The sequence below is a fragment of the Tubulanus polymorphus genome, chromosome 1 (genome assembly GCF_964204645.1).
Source record: "Tubulanus polymorphus chromosome 1, tnTubPoly1.2, whole genome shotgun sequence".
Classification (NCBI taxonomy): Eukaryota; Metazoa; Nemertea; class Palaeonemertea; order Tubulaniformes; family Tubulanidae; genus Tubulanus; species Tubulanus polymorphus.
The window spans coordinates 23,109,450-23,129,095 of record NC_134025.1 but is presented as its reverse complement, the minus strand read 5'-3'; the positions used below and the strand labels follow the sequence as shown (position 1 = coordinate 23,129,095).

Here is a 19,646-nt window from a genome sequence, read left to right as displayed (position 1 = left end):
TGAAGATTGCGATGCACGCAAGAAAAACAATTAATCATTCTGCAATTCTAAAGGATTGATGGCATTAACCATGTTTGGCGAAAATAAAATCTCCCGAAGGACGGTCTTCTCCTCCAGAGTTCCATCCGGTCTTACTTCTCCCGGAGATAATGAGAATTTTAACTAAATACAAATTTTACTTAATTAAAACGCCCTATATGATTTGAAATTTGAATCAATGCCGCTTGTTGGCCAAACGCATATCTGATGGCAATTCTAATTCGATTTTTCATGAATTTGACTCATTACATTTGTGACATTATCAACAACCGTTGTATGCCTTCTTTTTCTTATGGCCGGCACTCATAATCTGGATGCAGTCAGCGGTCCCTCTTTCTTGGTGGCTCTAACGTTAGGTGAAACTAAATGAAAATTCAGGAAAATGGAATGACCATCCAAAAACTGGACAGTAGCCTGTATAAAAAAAAAACATTCTGAATTCGCCCGGTGCGAGACCCGCCGCATCATACATCCTCGCTTGCCAGGGTTTGATTGCCTCTTCTTGGTGAGAGCCAATCAAACCCTGGCAAGCGAGGATACTCTTGTTGTAGTCCGCTTTTTAGTGTATGAACCCCGAGTTTACCGTCAAGTGCTGCCCCTCTCACAATTGCGGGAAACGTGAAGGGTCGATGCCTTACGCTGCTGGTAATCATCTTCTACGCTGGCCAAGACATCTGTAACTGGCTTTAGAATTTAATCAGTTGTACTTTTGTTAGTATCTTGAAAGCTACTTCTTAATTGATCATGTTTCATTCATCGTATTGTATTTCAATTTACGTCCTTTATTATACTGATAACTTTTTAGTTAGGAGGGGTGGACTAAATTAAAAGTACCAGGACAGGAGGACAGGTCCGGGAGGTAGGCCTAATAATCGAGTGAGGCCCGCATAATCCTGCCTACTACTCTAGCAGAAGAGTGTCCAGTCAGATCGAGTGTCAACTGTCGTCACTCCTCAGTTTTGACAGCCTATGCCTAATTAAATTAATGACTGCAGCATTGTCCATCAATATGACAAGGCAAGCCAAGGTGTTTTGTTATGCAATGAATAAAAATTCTCATCAATTTTCAGTTTAATTTGCGAGCTGATTATGGGTATTACTGGTTTATTACCGTTCCTCAAGAATGCATCTCAAGGCTCGAATATCTCCGATTTTAAAGGTTGCACCGTCGGTGTCGACACATACTGCTGGCTTCATAAAGGTGCATTCGCCTGTGCTGATAAACTTGGGCGAGGAGAACCAACTGATCAGTAAGTAAAAAACCAGTTATTAGTAGGCTCTCTTGGACTAGGAGTGGGTGGGTGGTTCCAGTCAAAACTTTGTTTTCGGCATCGCTTCCTGATTTTGATATATAGATAATTGTTTCAAAATCTTAATTTTTTTATTTTATATCGCATGCAATTTAATCGGATTCATCGAATAGAATTTAAAATTTCTCAAGAATACATTCAACCTGACTGTTGTTACGAACATCGCACGAGTATATGATCTCACTTTTACTCAATCAGATACGTGTTTTATGTGGTTAAATTTGTAAACGTGTTACTGGCGGCCGGTGTAAAACCTGTCATGGTATTTGACGGTTGTCATCTCCCTTCCAAAGCTGGTGTAGAAAAAACGCGTCGCGAGTAAGTATACACAATCAATGTCTACCCCAGAAACCAGTTTTGAAATAAAACTTGTAAATACCCACCTGCAAGGTAGTCAACCCCATCCTTGATGTATGCTATTTCAAGCTTTATGTACATGGGAGGGAATGGCCAATCGTTTACCCCTCCCCAATAGTGTGTGCACACTGATTAGCATCTGAGAATGAGTTGGGCATTTTTCTTTATTTCTGAGTCCTAGAAATCCCAAGTTAGGCCTAAGGCCTATCACATAGTTAGAGTCTACAAAATTCAATCTTAACACTCTGAAACCTTGCAATCAATGCATTTGTTTATGAAATAAATACTTGCCTAATGGGCATTATATAAGCATGTTCTTTGGTAAAACTGTGAACTGGTGCAAATCGATGTTTCATGATAATTGCTCTTTGAAAATCCTATAGGCGTCGGTCTCAGTATAAAAAGAAAGCTGCTCAATACTTGCGGGAAGGAAAAAGAGCTGAGGCTCGAGACTGTTTCACTAAGTGTATCGATGTTACTCCTGAAATGGCTTTGGAAACGATGCAGGTATTGTGTTTTTGTTGGAATCGGGTTCACTCGAAAGAACGATCAAAATAGAATTTACAATTTTGCCATCGAAACATGAGATTTTATTTAACCTGACGTTCTTTCTTTTGGTTATTCTAGGCATTAAGAGACCTGGGTGTTGATTGTATTGTTGCACCGTACGAAGCTGACGCCCAACTTGCGTATCTGAATAAGATTGGTTTCATTGATCTGATTATAACTGAGGATTCCGATTTGCTGTTGTTTGGCTGTAATAAGGTAATCTATGGCTAGAAAATTGTATGCTGTGGTTCTAATGTCATTTCAACTTTGCTTGAGAGGACATCAGGTGGCTCAGTCAGTTTTGGTAGTACATACCTGATAATAGGACCTTCGATACATGGATTAGGAATCATTGTTTTATTTCGGTAGCCTATCTGTGCTGGTCCTTTTAAGACCTATATCAGGTAGGCCTATGTACTACAAAGCTGACTTAGCTAGGCCGCCCGACGTCCTCTCAAGCAAAGTTGAAATAGACATTAGATGGATTACTTGGCTGTTTGTTTGAAATAGATATAGTCCGTTTCCATCACTCTGTCAACGCAAGAACTTGTAATAATGAACCCTTTTCCACCTTATAATTAGAGAATTTGAACATTTTCTTGTAGGTGCTCTTCAAACTAGATATAAACGGTAATGGTACATTGATCGAGAAGGAACGTTTGAACGAAGTGACGAAATTGACGTTTTTCACATTCGATAAGTTTCGCTATATGTGTATTTTATCGGGCTGCGATTATCTCGCGTCTCTATACGGCGTCGGTCTGGGAAAAGCGTGCAAGTTCTTTAAAATGACCAGACACACCGAGCCTGAAAAGGTAACTCATGCCGTTAAAATGTACATTTGATTCTCTTGTTTCGCGGGAATGTGAGCATAGATGAGGCAAATCTTAGGGGAAAAAACTTTTTAAAGCTATGCCTTTCAATGTTTGGATCTTTGAAAATTAGATGTTTTCAATCTAGAGGTAGCCTAACCATTTTGCGTTACTGAATAGGCCCTTTCAGTGACCTACGTATTCATTTCACGGTTTTTAGGGACAACTGGGACAGCTGATGACCAGTTTCATTACAATTTCTCGCTCCAACACTGAATTACTATTTGCCAGTATCCATGCAACTAGAAAATGAACCCTTTGTTTCATAAATTTGCAGTTCTTGAAAAAGCTTCCGACATATCTGAATCTGAATACGAAAATGACTGATGAATACATCGAAGGATTCCGACAGGCGAACAATACGTTCTTGTATCAACTCGTTTTTGATCCGAAATTGCGAAAGTTGTTGCCTTTGAATCCATATCCACCCGAAGTAACTCCCGAACTGTTGACATACGCAGGACCGTATCCTTTAAAGAATTCAATTGCGATATAACTGGGTGATATGTTGATTGTAATGATTCACTCATCACTGCGATTGGCCTAAGCACTTCCCCTAATTACCAGTAGTTGTAAAATCCTTGAATCGATATCTACAGAATGATGTCACAACAGAAGGCTTTACAGCTTGCACTCGGTAATATAAACGTGAACACGGGTCAACAAATGGCTTCATACAATCCAGATTCTTATAAAGTAAGCGTTACTTCATCAAGTCCAACAGTTTCACAAGTTTTCCTTCCTTACTACAAACTTAAGTTGCATTTTTTTAGAGCATTAGAAATATGCATTTTATTCACTGTATTTAATTATTAAGCTTCATTTCTTAGTCACAAAAAAACTATTGTATAAATTCTGCACAGCCTCGGTAGACTATGATAATGTAATTGTTCACAGGCGAAGCCGAAAAATCCTTCCAAGTTCAGCCGTTCAAGATACAGCGACGATAAGCGCGTGCCGAAATGGTCGATCTGGGGGAAAACAGGTCGACCTCAAGTGGGGTGTCCTCGCACGGATCAACCACACAGTAAACACTTTCTTCAATCGACGAAAGGGAAGGAGATTTCTGTAAAGTTCTCCGTGAAACGTGCTCGACCAGGTACGATAACTATTAACCCCCATTTAAGTATTGATAGATGGTAACCTGAAGTCATTGTCAATAGTGAAACCCATAAAAAATCGGCTTCTAGATGTCTTAATGCTTGTAAAAAAGGGAATCTTCTGTATACGTTCACCAGGGGCATTGGTGAGTGAGGTTATTTCTAGGATTTAAGTATTTTCCTTTATGTTGGAATACATGCATTTTTTTACCACAATCATTTGTAGTCAATGACATGATCTATGATTGTCACGAGTTTAAAGTTCATTGGTTTCTGTATGTTCACCAAGGGGCATTGAACATTGAAATTGTGGAGCATTTGTCAGACCACTTCTTAGTTCTTACATATGTATGTATGTAGCTAATGATGATGCACAGCTCAGTGTGGTAGTTAATAGCAATGTTTTATCTATTAAGGAATTGACAGTGAGGATGTGAAATCAAATGACGAACTCGCGGATCTGTACAACGATGAAAGTACTGAGCCGAATGAAAAACGCGCAAAATACGACAAGTGTTTCAATAGTCTAGATGAACCGGAGATAGACCACCCAGTTCGCGAGGACAGTATCGACTATACTGCAGGCAATATACAATTATCGGACGACGAAGAAGAAGATGGACAAACGTTCGAGAAATCGTTATCTAAAGAGAGAGATAGTTTTTGCGAAGCGCTTGAAGAAGCTTGTTCACCGTCGAAACAAGTGCCGAACTTGGAAACGACGCCCGAATCGAAACTACGCAATTGTTTCGCCGTTTCGAGTCTCACGAAGAAGCGATTTAATATCATGAAACCCGACGCTGAAGATATACCTCAAGTTCGAAGCCGGTATGTGAGACGTGGAGAATTTTATCGGGTTGGCCACTTCCCTGGAAATCAGGGAAAATTCAGGGATATTTCTTTTCTTTAAAATGTCATGGAATTACAAAAGCTGAAAATAAGGAGAAAATTGGGAATCTGTGGTGATAACCTATTCGTGCTTAGAATCAAAAGGTTTCCAAAATATTTGACTGTGTTGATTGATTAGATTCTTAGCAGATCAAGGCAGGGAAAATAACTTGCATGTCAGGGAAAAGTCTGGGGGAAAGCAGTAAAATACAAATGGCCCACCCTGTTTATCATCGCACTGTCAATTCAAAATATAATTCGATTTAATATAGATTCTTGGTTGCTCTTGCAGGTTTTTCATTGGTAAAAGTTTTTCAAAGACGTCACCATCGAAATTAGCGAAACAGACGAAAATATCGAAAAATCCATTTGCATGTGCAAAACTGAAAATGAATACTGCTACTCAGAATGGACCAAAATCTGGCGATATTTTTCAGAGTGAACTCAATGAGTTAGATATGGAGAAAAGCGATGAAAATTCTGTTCCACTTGCGCGCGATGATTCAGAAAAACTTAGTCGTTCGTGCGAGAAATCCAACAGTTTGTCGGTATTCGCTTGGAGTAAGAGTAAAGTATTCAAGATGTCTAAGATGTCTTCTAAGTGCGATAATAATGAACTAAGTGATTATCCGATAGATTCATCGATGAATCAAGACTCGTTAGAATCTTTGGCGAATCGAGACTTAGTCGATACGTCGATGAGTCTAGACTCTGCGGAAGATGAAGACACAAAGTTACGATGTTCGTTAAGTCAACAAGTCTCATCTCCCAAAGTCAAAATGTCGTGCGTCGGTTCTCAAAACAATCGGACACCTTTATTTAGAAAGAGGAATGAGTCAATTTTGGATCTCATCGCAAAACAGAAGTCGAAACAGAAGTCGGTACCAGATTTGATAGATTTATGCGATAATAGTTCTTGCGATACATTCGATGCCAGTGGAACGACTTCTGCGGAATCCAGTGATACAAAATTAAGTGATTCACCAAGTCTTCCCGATTTCAGTAAATGTTCCGAAGAAACCGAATTCAAGGTAATATTATGTACCTGGTACTAAAATAGTAGGGTAACTTTATAGCGGGTAGTTAAATAGCGAGCAGAACTTTTTATACTGACTTTCTTGTATTAAAATGGCTGTATTACTTTTGCAGGAGCAAATCAAATCTCATCTTGGAGTGAAGAACCCCTTTAGTAGCCATACAAATAACATCAAACAAAAGTCAATACAAACAGGTGTGGTACATGTGTTAGTCTTTTCAATATTTTTCATTGCAAATATCTTATTGGACATGAATGATAGAATTGTGATGAAAAATAATGATATCATATTTTGATACAGGTCTTGGAAAATGTCGAAGTACCGGGCTTTCTAAGAACAAGAGTCTGAAAAAAGCTACCAATACGAAAGCAGAGACAATGAAACAGCAAGGCATCACGTGTTTCTTATCTCAATTCAAGTGTGAAAAGTAAGATTTTTCTATTTCGAGTAATATGCAATTGATTACGACTGATGATGGCAAAGTGAAATTAGAATGGTAGTTAGATTTTTATCTTTATTTGATTCTATGGATTTCTGCAAAGAAGGGATATCTGAATGAAGACAATCAAAATCATTGGAAGACATACACGGTCCCTACGACCCCTCGATTCGTGAAATCACCTTCAAAACAGAAACCGCTTTTAAAGATGCTTGAAACTCCTTTGATTTGAACAAAATGTCCAAAACTCCTTTTTAAGCTCTTAAATTTTGAGAAATAGGCAATTAGAAACTTTGTCTAGTTCGTAGTTATACAGTAGACCACCCCTAAATCGATACAGTTGGGACGTGGATTTTTTTTCACCTAATTAGGTGGTTACAAAATTAGAAGCAGAGTTTTAGGTTGTGTAAAGGATAGAAATTTGCTGACAAAACCACCAAACAGATGTTAAACAATACTGATTTGAGAAGAATAGTAATTGGGATATAAAAGTGATGCAGAAACTCCTCGAATTTAGAAATTTTCTCCCTTAAAACCCCTTATATCCCGGAATGTCTGATCTATAGGGACCCTGTAAAAGATACTCTGTTAATAGAGTGTTCTTTCTTTTTTTCAGGAATGTCGACAAATTGCAATCATTCGGAAAACGAAGTACCTCGTCGCCGACAAGACGGTCTCCGTTATCGCCAAGCAAATTCAACACGTTAGAAACTCCGACAAGGAATTTAGACGAATATGCCGACATTCATAGGAGAATTGTTTTAATAGACTGACATAAAGAGCCCATTAATTCGCTCATAATGGCTCGTACCTTTAAAAGCTAATCATGTTTGTACATATTTTTAGAATGGGTTCATTCAACTTGAATGGGCACTTCAAGGTATTTTACCAGTGTATTAATGTTTTTTACTTGGTCGTACAATTTCATTGTATTGTGATTTTATGGATTGAATTGTCATTTTATACAATAAATGCAGTATCACATGTTTATTTAAATCATGGTGGAAATGTGAGTTAATTTGAGCGATGGCGATGCTACATGACAAAAGTTTAGTTTTACAGTCCAAATTACAGTCAAAGTCCATTATAATGCCATTCTTTTCAATGCCACTGTTCACGTAACGCCAAAATTTTCCAGTGAACAAAAAATTGTTCAATCTGAACTCAAGTTCAATGGAAATACAGTGGAACTTACTTAATTCAGATTGCTATAGGGACTGCCAAGGTTTCTCCGACTTATGAATAATAGTTTACATGGTTCCTGGTGTTAAATGGACCAAATATTTCATCCAATATTAAATGAAAATCCGGATTGAAAAATCTGTACCATTTTTAGCCCACTTGGGACTTTAGTCCCAGCGGGCTCTTGCGTTCACTTTTCGTCCGTTCGTCCGTCCGTAGACGGAATCCAGTTATTTTGGGAAGTTTTGAAGACGCTTCAAGGTAACGTCTTGATATTTGGGTTACACATGTATCTACCCTAGACACATCTTCAGCCCAAAAACTGGCCCTGTCAGATTCAAGATGGCCGACTGGCAGCCATTGTTGTTCGCCAAAATCAGCACTTTTTACACATTTTTGAACTTTTTGAGGGAAATTTTGAAGACGCTTTGATCAATTACCTTGATCTTTCGGATATATGTGAATTCCCCCAGGGCCCATCAGCTTAACAAAAATTGGGTCGATCGGACTCAAGATGGCCGTCCTATGACCTTTTTAGTGCCCAAAAATGTTAATTTTGGCCCAAATTCTGAGTCCTGTAGCTTCCTACTGGTTTATCATTTCTCATTGCAATTTGTGATGGGTATTCTTTGGAAAGGGATGTTTTATACCTGAGACAGGTATTTTTCATCAGCCAATTATGATGCAATTGGCGGCCATCTTGGTGTCAGCAGTATGCATTCGTAAGTGGGAAAAAATTTTTCCACATTATATTGATACCTAAGCGTATTTTGTTACCACAATCAATTAGAAAGTTGTAGCTCATAACGTGTTCTATGATTGTGGTGAGTTTCAAGGTCATTGGTTTTTGTATATGGCCACCAGGGGGCGTTGAATAATGCAATATCTTAGTATTTCTATATTATATTCGTATCAATGCATATTTTGTTACCACAATCAATTGCAAAGTTGTAGCTCATGACATCATCTATGATTGTGGCAAGTTTTAAGGCCATTAGTTATTCTATATGGTCACCAGGGGGCGTTGAATAGTAGAATAACTTAGTATTTCCTTATTATATTGGTACCTAGGCATATTTTGTTACCATGATCAATTACAAAGTTATATTTCATGACATGTTCTATGATTGTGGTGAGTTTCAAGGTCATTGGGTTTTGAATATGGTCACCAGGGGGCGTTGAATAGTAGAATAACTTGGTATTTCCATATTAAAGTGGTAACGAGGCATATTTTGTTATCATAATCAATTACAAAATCGTAGCTGCTGACATGTTCTATGATTGTGGTGAGTTTCAAGGTCATTGGATTCTGTATATGGTCACCAGGGGGCATTGAATATTGAAACTGTTAGATTGTTGAGCATTTGGAACCACTTCCCAAGTGGGCATGGTGTCCCTGGACCCCTAGTTTATAACCATGTTTTTCATCAGTTCCAACAATGGCTTATAAAGGACTTAAACTGTAGTTCATTTTCAACCTCTTCAGAATCCAAATGTTATCAAAGGAGCCATTGAAAAGACAAACTGGGATATCAGATCACAGACGGCAGGTGTATCATTCACTTGTGTCATATTGCGACATTTTACTTCAGTAAGCCCCTCACGCTTGATGGACATTATGACACACTTAGGCATCACATGAATGAGGTCTATCCAGGATTGATAACTTTCAACGATAATTGAAATACTCCACAGGTTAGTGGGATTCAATTCTAACTGAAGTTAAGTAGTAAAGAGCGAATAACTGAGTAACCGCTAGTGAACATGGTGGAAGAAACTACAATTACCATATTGAAAATATTTATTAAATCAATAACACTCAGAATTCATGGGCGGTGAAAATGATCGCCAAGCAAATTAGATTCTGATTAGCCTGCCAAAAAAAATATATGTGTACATGCAAAAAGATGATCATACAGTAGATTCTGCCTCAACAGGTACCAGTTTATTTGATAAACTTAAGATATCCGTTTCCTTCTCTTAATACACAAGTATCGCCCAGTCCAGTATTGCCCTATTCTGTAAGAAATTAGTAAAGCAATTTAGACCGCCGTTAGGCTCAATAATTTTATATCTATCCATTGATTTTCCCAGTTTATCAAACTGGTAACTGCTGAATTTGGTAGAAAAATGAAGGTCCCAACTTTTAAGGCAATACTGATCAGAAAAATCATGAGTAACCTTGGGTATACATGTTTCTTCGTCACTTATTTAAAATTCTAGGTTTACTGAAAAATTAAAGCATAGTACAGCAAACCACGCCTTACTCGGACATGGCCATCTTGAACTTTTGACTAATTCGGACAAAAAATGAAATAATTTTTCTGACTTCCAAACGTATTTTTCTATTCTTGAAATTGCTTACCTCAGACTGATTTTTCCGGTCTCAGTTTGTCCCAGAGTTAGGCAAGGTTTACTGTATTAGCAATTTATGACAACATTCTATATTTAATCTTGCTGAGTTCGTAAAATGAAGTGTTTGCCAAAGCTGATCATGATCGGAAATGTTATATATGTTGATATAGGCCTACATCCATTGGCGAATTATCATATTTAAACTTTGTGAAACTGGATTCCTCAGGTAATATAACATTTGGCCGACAAGTTTACTAAAATGTACGATATACGATTAAGCTCGGAGTTTCTGGTCAATTCCTATTTTCGTCGTCCAATGGGAGGATTGAATTCTTTTACATCAGTTTCATCAACAATTATGGAATGTTAGAGAAACACTTCTAGCAGAGACAATTGGCAATATATATAAAGTATTCACAAATTAGTACATGTATTCCTCGTGTGGAGTACATCTTAATCAATGTCAGGCCGAAACAACTGAGATAATTTACGCGTTTGAATTTTGGCCGTGATGCATTTATAATCGCGTATGTCACACAGATCATCTTCCCAACATTCCCACTCGCTCGCGTAGCGTTGCAATCGATAAACGACGATATTCTTTTGATCTTGCGGAGCATTGGGCGATGGCATCGCCGTACCGCAGGCATATATGTCATTATCTAACCACAACAGTCCGACGTGACACATCGGAACAGGAAGTTCGGGGCCGTGTCTCCACTGATCTTTCTCAATGTTATAGATTTCGACGGCGGTCAATGCTTCTCGTAATATCGAGCGACTCGTATGCGAATAAATTTGGCCGCCGACTGTGTATATTTCGTCATCGATGACAATTGCCCCAAAATGGAATCTCGGAGTCGGCATTCCGGCTAATGGTACCCACTCATTATTTCGATGATTGTAACTTATAAGCACGTTATGTGCACCGACCCCGGTGCGTCCCCCTATTAAGTAAATTAAGTTTCCGTGGGTAACGGTCGACAAGTCGACTAACTTTGTCGGCATCATGCCGACGTAGCTCCACTTATTTTTAGCGATGTCGTATCGCTCGACTATCTCCGTCGGATGTTGGTTGACTGTTAGACCGCCGAAGCAGTACAATTTGTTGTCGACACAAGCCAATGAAAAGTTGGCTTTCGGAAACAACATCGGCGCTTTCAGAATCCATTCGTCGCGATCGCCGTCGTACCAGAAAACGTCGCGACTCAGCGATTCTTGGCCGTCGTAATCTTCGTACGAATCGTCGGAGTAATCGCTTAGATAATGAAATTTATACATGTAATTGCCGCCGGCGACGAATATCTGATTATCGGGCGTGACGACGCAGCCGGGATCTTGAGTATCGTATGAGCCGAAACTCTTATCACGCGCGTCGCAGTCGGCGAGAATGAAAGCCTCTCGCGACAACGGATTGTAGCAGTTCAGCGACGGTCGATGCGAGTCTACCCCGCCGACGATAACCAAACACTGATCCGGGCGTATCATTCCCATGCGTAACGGCATACTGGACGCGTAGTCGAACGCCGCATACGATTCGTCCATCGCCTCTTTCTCCATTTCAACGACTTCGTGGCAGATTTTGCGACATTTCGCAGAAGACTTCATCAGTTTGTGCTCGAGGATTTGATTTTCTCGATATTCGGGATCGATCAACCTGAATCGTATATAGTCTAGTAATCGATCAACGTCTTGTACACGTTGTTTTAAATCGTAGTTGATCCATTTCACGACGCACTCGAATACTCGTTCTTCCTCTTCGACGTCAAGGTCGTCCGACGATATGAAATCGATCAAACGATCGCAATCGATCGCCATGAACTCGTCGCCGTCGATTACAGACATGAAGTTCTTGTCGATGAATTTCTTCGCCGCCGCTTTCAACTCGTCGCAATTGTGAATTCGCGCGAAACAATAGATACCGACACAGTTGCTTTTATCCAGTTCCGTCTCCATGAATTTCGCGCAGGCCGTCTGCACGGGCAGCATCTGAAATAACGTCGAAGCCGCCAGTAGACCTTGCGCCGTCGTTATGTCGATTTCTAATCTACCGGTGTAGCAGTAGTCGATTAGTAAATTCAACGCGGTGGCATCGACGAGTCCCTGGAAATTGACGAGATCTTCGCGACTTTCTGATAGATCGCACGTGAACATCGCTTTGAAATACGGACTGCAGGCCGATAAAACGTTTTTATGACACCGAAATTCCTTTTTTCTCACCTTTAAAGTGACGTCGACCATTTGACCCTTGCTGTACATTTCGTTCATCGCTCTTAAGAAATCAGTTGGATGGGCGTCATTCAAGAACTCCGTGCGCGACAATGATATTCCATCCTCTTCTTGATCCATCTTTGTATCTGTAAGAGATTTGATCCGGGTTACTAGCGCAAGGGGTAACGTAAGATTAAGCTAGTGTCTAATGTCCATTTCAACTTTTCTAATCCTTTGATACAGTGTAAATGGATTAAAATTCTGGTATCCAGACTACATAGGCCTACTGTAAATATCAATATCATCCTGGTTGTATTCGCAAACTATAACCCAATTGGCCTTGTCAGCAACCTGACTGTGGTTAAACTTCATGATTGGATATTTTTTTGGCCTATTTGATTATTGAACGTTACCACTTATGGGAGGAGGTCACTAACCAGGGATCAGATCATGATCGGACTCTAACAAATGCAATTTGCACTTTGCAGGTGTTGTGGTGCATTTTTACCTCTTCAATTTCAATGTCTATCGTATCAGCGCTAACTGCTGTCTCCAGTCATGAATTAATCGGGGTTGGTAATCAATCTAGTCTATGTGTCCCCGTATCCAGGCCTGGCCGTGGGCAGCAAATTGTTGTTTACCTCGATCTGTCAAAATCACCCCGGAAGAGGAAGTAGCTAAAAATAGAATCAACGCGCACGCGCATCGAATTACTTCCGGCGCTGCCTGTGAATGAAAATCTGAAATATTTCGTCGGTAGCTTTTTATTCGCGAAGTCTCTGGTCAAAATTGGGTCTAACATGTCGAAGAACTATCGTCGGCCTCAACATGCCGGTACCTGGTATTCTAATGATCGTAAGTATCTGGTTTAGATTTTCCGAAGCCTCGTTTTACAGCTGCATTTCTTCACTTATAATATTTGCTAAAAGGATTTGTTTGTTTTTGTTGTTTTCGTCATCAGCTGACTGACTCATTATTATGAGCTACTGTTCATTATGAATTGCCAATTTCCGATCATATGTATACTTATTCAGCCATTTCATCAAATAAAAGTATATTGAATGAATACTGAATGTAATTTTGTTACAACCGTAAGCTCATCAGGAGTGGAATGATTTTTTTGGGGCAATTAAATTAATTTGAAAATGTCTGGCGGGTGTGCCCTTTTGAAAAAAAATACCATTTTGCCAGTTTTATTTTTACAAAAATGTACCAATAATGTTTTATGGAAAGTGCCCTATTCAGATATTTTCCAATGGCGTTATTCAAATTGCCAAACATTCAGCTGTCCATTGTTGAATTATCTAGAATTTTTTATTTATTGATTGATAACTTCTGTTATTATCCTCCATATCATCATCAGTACATAACTTGATTTTTTTGTGTTCTGATAGGAACGGTGCTTGATGGTCAATTGTCTCGTTGGTTAGGAAAGGCTAAAGTAAAGAACTTTCCCGCACGTGCTATAATTGCTCCGTTAGTAGGCCCTGATCAAGCAATCGAACAATTTCTCCACTGATCCTCGACGTTTTGTATGAACTTGTGCTTTGTATTTCCAATTTCAGACATGCTGGTTATACTTACTGTGGAGAATGTGGAGGAAATGCTTATAAACAAATAGATCCATCAAAAGTGTATGTGCAATTCTCAGATTTCAAATCATGGTGGTGGCTGAGTTCGTTCTTGGTCATCAAAGGCACTTCTCTCTGGCCTCCCACCCCATAAGTTTAAAAAAAGATTGGGGACTCCAGTTTTCTCCATATGCTGGAATTTCAAAGAGGGTGCATTAGGCCTATGACATTGTGGCTGCTGAAGTAGCAAAGGCTTTAGAAAATATAAGCTTAGTTTTGGTGTAGGCCTAATCTTAGATTTTTCACATTAGCTCTTCAAAGCAACTGACAGCATTGATAGAGTAATAACATCCACTTTGGTGGGGGCAGAAGTAGTCTGAATACCAGTCGTTGTTACTGGTTCCCTACAGCCGTTGTTTGAGGAACAACGGCTAGGTACTATACTAGGGCAGAAGATATTTTGTAAAGGGTGGCCGATTCTCAGATGGGATAGATGTAAAAATGAAAGCGATGGCGGTCCCTCTTTCAACCTGTTGGCTGCCCCACTCGAACACTGCTGACTCTAGGTGGGTTGATGGGTGAAAGAAGAAGCTCAGCATATCTGACATGGGTCCTATCTTTTGGGGACTAAGTTTTGCCTGGTTATGATTGATATACTTTCTTCCGATTGTTTCAGAAAGCGTGTGTTCATTCTCGGTCCAGCTCACTATATATCAATAAAGGGGTGCGCTCTATCAACTACTCAGTATTATCAAACCCCTCTGTACAACCTCAATATTGACACTAAAGGTATGGCAAATTTCATAACCAGTTAATCTGGAATCATCAGAGGAATAATCATCGTAAAATTTTCTATTTGATACAGAAAGATTAAGACAATAAGGTTCTTTAAAAAAGCTATGCTCTAAAGTCTAACTTGTTTATCAGGTTCCTGAAAGTTTCTTTAGTCATTTCTGATTCACATATTCACTGGTTGCCAGTCCGGTATGTGGTGATACAATGTGTTTCAGTTTATTAAAATGCCAGCTCCCTTTTGTTATTTTTCACTATTTAATTCACTATTTACTTTCAGTTTATGAAGAACTGTATGCACTAGGATCATTTGAATCTGTAACTCTCTCTAGTGATGAAGACGAGCACAGCATTGAGATGCATCTACCTTACATCGCAAAAGTGATGGAGGAGTGAGTATAATGAGTTGTGTGTTTGAAAATAAGCTTTTTCCTTCGATTTCATAGTTCTAATTCTGGATTAAAAATTTTCGGCTCTTTTCGGACACCAGAAAATCTCTTTTTGAAAGTTTCATTCAAAATTCAATTATTTTTTTTTTCAGCTATAAAGATCAGTTCACAATCGTTCCTGTGATGGTCGGTTCACTGAGTCCGGAACGCGAGATGCAGTATGGAAGGATATTCAGTCAATATTTGGCCGATCCTGACAACCTCTTCGTAATCTCATCTGACTTCTGTCACTGGGGTAAGAACGAATCAATCATTTATCATAGAAATTTTGATAACTCTTCCAGGTGCGGAGGGTAACACCTGAGGCACAGACGTGCTACCATCACATGAAAGGTTTTTGGCCTTGCTTGGAAAGTGCACAAAGCGCAGTAAATTTACAAAGTTTTTGCGGGTTTGTTGTGGACTTTGCCCTTAGTGCAAGGTTGCGCTATCCTCTGCGCAGTTTACCCTGGATCCAACCCTGTCTTCAATGCTAACGTAGCCGGTAAAGGAATCGATTTCAGTTCCTGTCTTAGGTGGATAGTTTATTACTCCATCATCCAACATTTCTCACTCAATGGAGTATCTACATGAAGACTAGGTAATTCTGTTTGCCATCTACAATCTAATGTAGCGCCAACTCGTGGTATGCTTGCTACCTAGCTGTTAGCTGACTAATCTTTTAATGTTATGGGCCTTCTCTTTACCACTGCTCTTTATGTATCTCGGGTACTTTGAAAGTTTTTGTTGAATTGTGAGTGATTCTATGATTTCAATTGCATATTTACAGGTAATAGATTTAACTTTCAATACTACAATAAGCAGTCTGGACATATATGGCAATCTATTGAACATCTCGATAGAATGGTGAGTACGTGTAAAACAAAATTATAAATGATAGCTATGAAAGCATACTCACATTTTTATGATACTGTTGATAGATATGTTGGCATAAGTGAATATTATATTTTTGTAATTCAGGGTATGGGCATCATAGAAAGTCTAGATCCACTGGCGTTCACTCAGTACCTTAAAGATTATGGAAATACGATATGTGGGCGGCATCCTATAGGCGTTTTATTAAATGTGAGTTCTTAAATATTGTTTGACATGACGAATATTGGTTTTCTGGACTTCTGTTACGAAACCCTTATTTTCGTACTATCTGTCAGTGTGTCTCTCTTAGCTTCATTAGACATTTCATTGATGGAACTTGAGTACAATGTTAATATAGGGGTCTAGTTGTGTAGTGCAAAGAATGGACCGATAGTGGCAGAACTAGGCCGTGAAAGATCTGTTTCGGCCACATGATCTTAAAAGGAGCACAATACCCGTTGTTGCCTGTGGCTCGTTTCAATTCAAATCGTTCATTGAAATGATAACTTGAGGGGTTATGGTTGATAACTTCAAATAATTCAAAACAACTCTATATGTCAGGCAGGGTTAACTGAAAGGAGTACTATTTAGGGCCTATTTGTTTCTATGATTCCGCATCATTGTCACAGTATTCAATTGTAACTGATAGCAATAACTACCACATCTAGAATACATTACTCGGTGTTTGTGAATTAGATTTCATGCACTTTTTTCCAGGCGATCAACATATTGCGTAATAGCGTGAACAATGGCCACAAAAAAACTATGACTATGAAATTCCTCGAGTACGCGCAATCGAATAGAGTAAAAAAAATGGAGGATTCGTCGGTCAGTTATGCAGCCGCTGCCTTAACTATACAATAGTATTCGCTTTTTAAAACTGCAATCGCCGAAAAAGCACACTGATTTGGTTAAATGTAGTAGTGTTTGGATCTGAACTTCGAGACCATGCTGATATGATGTTTGAACAAGTGGCTGATTTACATGTTTTCATCATCATCATCATCATCATAATCAATGATTATTATAAACTAACCATTCACAGAGCTGCCAATTATTCCATATTTTCGATAAACTTTTGATAAATTAAGTAGTGTATTGTGGTTATTTGGCTTGAGAAATACACTGATAGGGATTTATCCTCAAACTACTCTGGTAAATTTGAAAGATAGGTTCCTGAAAATTGTTCATTGAGATGCACGGGATGAGATACACGTGAAAGAAATTTTGGATAAGTACATTTTTGTATGGAAGACTGAACGTTTGGAAAGTTAAATTTTTAGAAAATTTCTAGTAGTTTCGTAGTATGGCTGTGCTTTGACCATAAATAGTTCATAGTACATGCACATGTTCATGTTCATGTTCATAGTCTAGTGTCAGTCATTAATATGCATACCCATGATTACAGGTAAAAATCATTATATTGTCTTCGACATGTTGAATTATGCAATGTAAAGATTTCAGAATCTTGCATCTCGTCCCTGTTCATGGCAATAGCTTTTTACGGAGGTTGGTGGCTCTGTATTTCAAAAACGTGTGGCTGTAATATTTTACGATGTTACCATTATTGTAATGTCTCAATCATCACTAATTGATTGTCTAATGCTCTCCATTATTTATATGGTGTAATAACGACTAGTAGAATATTATAGATTTAGAGTGGAGAATATTAATATCAAATCAATGTTGTTCATAGGTTTTGAGAGGTTTTTTAAGAATAAATTTCAATGATGAATGTGTAAGTTAAATTGGATACATAAAGTACGGTCTAGAAAAAAATTAAAATAGTAATGATTTATATACTATTTTTCTTGACCCCTGCTCGACTCTTAATGTAGTACAAAATTTCACCCTAAAATCATAAATTACCTCAATGTTATATCATGAAATGATTACCTGTAATTCGATACCCTAGGGCATCTTAGAATGTAAAACCACTTCTAGAAACGATAGTTTGCATGCTTTCAATAGTAATTTGTATGCTTTTAGGGTACATTTGGCTTATTCAAGGCCAACTTCCTGTCAGGATGTGGATAATCAATGAGTTTTGTTTTTAGTGCTAATTAATACATGTTGCTGACTACTGATGCATATCAAAGTTCAGGCGAAATATGAATTCAAGGATACTAAATGCAGTCCATAGAATCGAAACATTACTTTTCATTGTGAGATATAAGAACAAATATTCAAAGCTGTATGCAGTCCTTGTAATGAATGATTGAAGATCTGTTCTGTAATTTATGTTATCTTATTATTATTTTTGTGTATATCATATATTGTTTTGCATGTAGTACACAATAAGTTGTGTGTTGTATAATTTTGCAAGTGAGTTGCTTTAAAATCTACGGCTGTCGTGTCTCATTTGATATTCTAACTCGTAGACTGGTATGTATTGTATACATGCATATATGTGTATTTTGTGTTCACTTCCATACATCCATGCTGGCTGCTCTATATGAAATGAAATTTGAGAATAATAATCTAATTTGACTCACAACTGTGAAATTGGGTCCGAAGTCGCAGTTCATCTGTAGCTGAAAACTTCGGATAATGAATCTTCTTACTTCTCGATCTTTATTAAGGATTATTTATCATAGTCTCTTGAATTTGTAAGTAATGGTCATGGCTTAATTGGATATCATAGTTTATACCCGCGGTGTAGTTATTCTCCAAAGATAATGGGTCTGGTTTGAAATGATATTAATGAAATGAAAGCAAACTTGTAAGTTATGTTATCTGCATGATTGACCGAACTGATGTTGTACTACCAGTAATGATAAACAAGTTGAACAATTACGAGCATTACAGTAAACTTTGTGCTAAGTCGGATGATCATTTATATCAGATGAATATTGATGGTCCCGATAAGCCCGAAATGTTTCAGTGTTTTGAAATCATTTCTTGTAGATGTTTTTTCAGAAATTGATTCTGAGGTCGTTGTTTTCAGAAAAAGGCTGAAAATACTTGTTTTAAGTCAGAGGATTATTCATCAAAAGATCTGATATCTGAATTAAGCAAGGTTTACTGTATTATCAATCTAAAGTTAAAACCAAAATTGAGATTGAAATATGTGATTTCTGATATTAAACATGCATCGGAAGCTGGTTCCCATTTTTCGTGTTGCTTGAACCCATGTTGCGGATTCATCATCGGTATAGCTCAGGCATACAAAGTCAATTAAAAACAAAATCTGCCTAAATGTATCTTATCATCATCATCGATACCAAGTTATCATCTATATTATAATACCTATGTGTGCATGTCTCCTAGATCTCAAAATGCTTTATCATCATAACATAAAAACTCTTATCATTCATTCTGCAAATTTCATGTCAACATTTTGTTATGTAAGAAACGAATAAACGATTTGCTAACATAAGTTATGAAGTATGATCAGTGTTTTAGCTAATTTTTGCTCTGGTTGTACCTCAAGGACTTTATATAAGTTTTCTGAGAGTAGAAGAGGCACATTTGTTTAAAATCGGTTCATAGAAAAAATGGTTTATATCGGTTTATTGCAGCCCGAACTGGTTTGCCGTAGTGAGAACAAATGTGACAGAATGAAGTCAGTTAGAATCGGCTACCACTGGAAATTTGCCTGCTTGCCGAATGGTTTACGCAAACCATTTAGGTTTACGCC

At 38.2% G+C, this 19,646-nt stretch overlaps 3 protein-coding genes across 7 annotated transcripts; 2 read left to right on the top strand and 1 right to left on the bottom strand.

Moving 5' to 3' along the window:
* Window positions 1-657: 657 nt before the first annotated feature.
* Window positions 658-7,528, top strand: LOC141914815 (uncharacterized). 2 transcript variants are annotated; one of them, XM_074806124.1, is made up of 14 exons: window positions 658-750; window positions 1,110-1,289; window positions 1,548-1,667; window positions 2,090-2,213; window positions 2,334-2,471; window positions 2,861-3,070; window positions 3,405-3,592; window positions 3,727-3,823; window positions 4,025-4,226; window positions 4,644-5,055; window positions 5,408-6,146; window positions 6,265-6,346; window positions 6,453-6,579; window positions 7,208-7,528. In XM_074806124.1, the coding sequence occupies exons 2-14, from the start codon at window positions 1,129-1,131 to the stop codon at window positions 7,362-7,364; spliced, it is 2,757 nt and encodes a 918-aa protein (XP_074662225.1). In that variant the 5' UTR covers window positions 658-750; window positions 1,110-1,128; the 3' UTR covers window positions 7,365-7,528. The 2 variants fall into 2 exon arrangements, with proteins under 2 accessions (XP_074662225.1, XP_074662226.1); XM_074806125.1 differs by lacking the exon at window positions 1,548-1,667.
* A 1,372-nt stretch (window positions 7,529-8,900) lies between these two features.
* LOC141914851 (kelch-like protein 40) lies at window positions 8,901-12,990 on the bottom strand. 4 transcript variants are annotated; one of them, XM_074806174.1, is made up of 3 exons: window positions 12,848-12,990; window positions 12,349-12,485; window positions 8,901-12,231 (listed from the first exon to the last, which is right to left on the bottom strand). In XM_074806174.1, the coding sequence occupies exons 2-3, from the start codon at window positions 12,475-12,477 to the stop codon at window positions 10,582-10,584; spliced, it is 1,779 nt and encodes a 592-aa protein (XP_074662275.1). In that variant the 5' UTR covers window positions 12,478-12,485; window positions 12,848-12,990; the 3' UTR covers window positions 8,901-10,581. The 4 variants fall into 4 exon arrangements, with proteins under 4 accessions (XP_074662275.1, XP_074662276.1, XP_074662273.1 ...); XM_074806175.1 differs by having other exon boundaries at window positions 8,901-12,117; XM_074806172.1 differs by having other exon boundaries at window positions 8,901-12,485.
* A 79-nt stretch (window positions 12,991-13,069) lies between these two features.
* On the top strand, window positions 13,070-19,375 carry LOC141911616 (protein MEMO1-like). Its single transcript, XM_074802607.1, has 9 exons — window positions 13,070-13,194; window positions 13,734-13,815; window positions 13,905-13,973; window positions 14,587-14,699; window positions 14,983-15,094; window positions 15,244-15,386; window positions 15,921-15,997; window positions 16,112-16,216; window positions 16,724-19,375. The coding sequence occupies exons 1-9, from the start codon at window positions 13,140-13,142 to the stop codon at window positions 16,868-16,870; spliced, it is 903 nt and encodes a 300-aa protein (XP_074658708.1). The 5' UTR covers window positions 13,070-13,139; the 3' UTR covers window positions 16,871-19,375.
* Window positions 19,376-19,646: the final 271 nt, after the last annotated feature.

Coding starts and splice junctions, on each gene's coding strand:
- LOC141914815 (XM_074806124.1), top strand. CDS start 1,129: ATGGGTATTACTGGTTTATTACCGTTCCTCAAGAATGCATCTCAAGGC. Junction 3,824..4,024: donor ACAATCCAGATTCTTATAAA/GTAAGCGTTACT, acceptor AATTGTTCACAG/GCGAAGCCGAAAAATCCTTC. Junction 6,347..6,452: donor ACAAAAGTCAATACAAACAG/GTGTGGTACATG, acceptor ATTTTGATACAG/GTCTTGGAAAATGTCGAAGT.
- LOC141914851 (XM_074806172.1), bottom strand. CDS start 12,477: ATGGATCAAGAAGAGGATGGAATATCATTGTCGCGCACGGAGTTCTTG.
- LOC141911616 (XM_074802607.1), top strand. CDS start 13,140: ATGTCGAAGAACTATCGTCGGCCTCAACATGCCGGTACCTGGTATTCT. Junction 13,816..13,904: donor GCACGTGCTATAATTGCTCC/GTTAGTAGGCCC, acceptor TTCCAATTTCAG/ACATGCTGGTTATACTTACT. Junction 13,974..14,586: donor CAAATAGATCCATCAAAAGT/GTATGTGCAATT, acceptor CGATTGTTTCAG/AAAGCGTGTGTTCATTCTCG.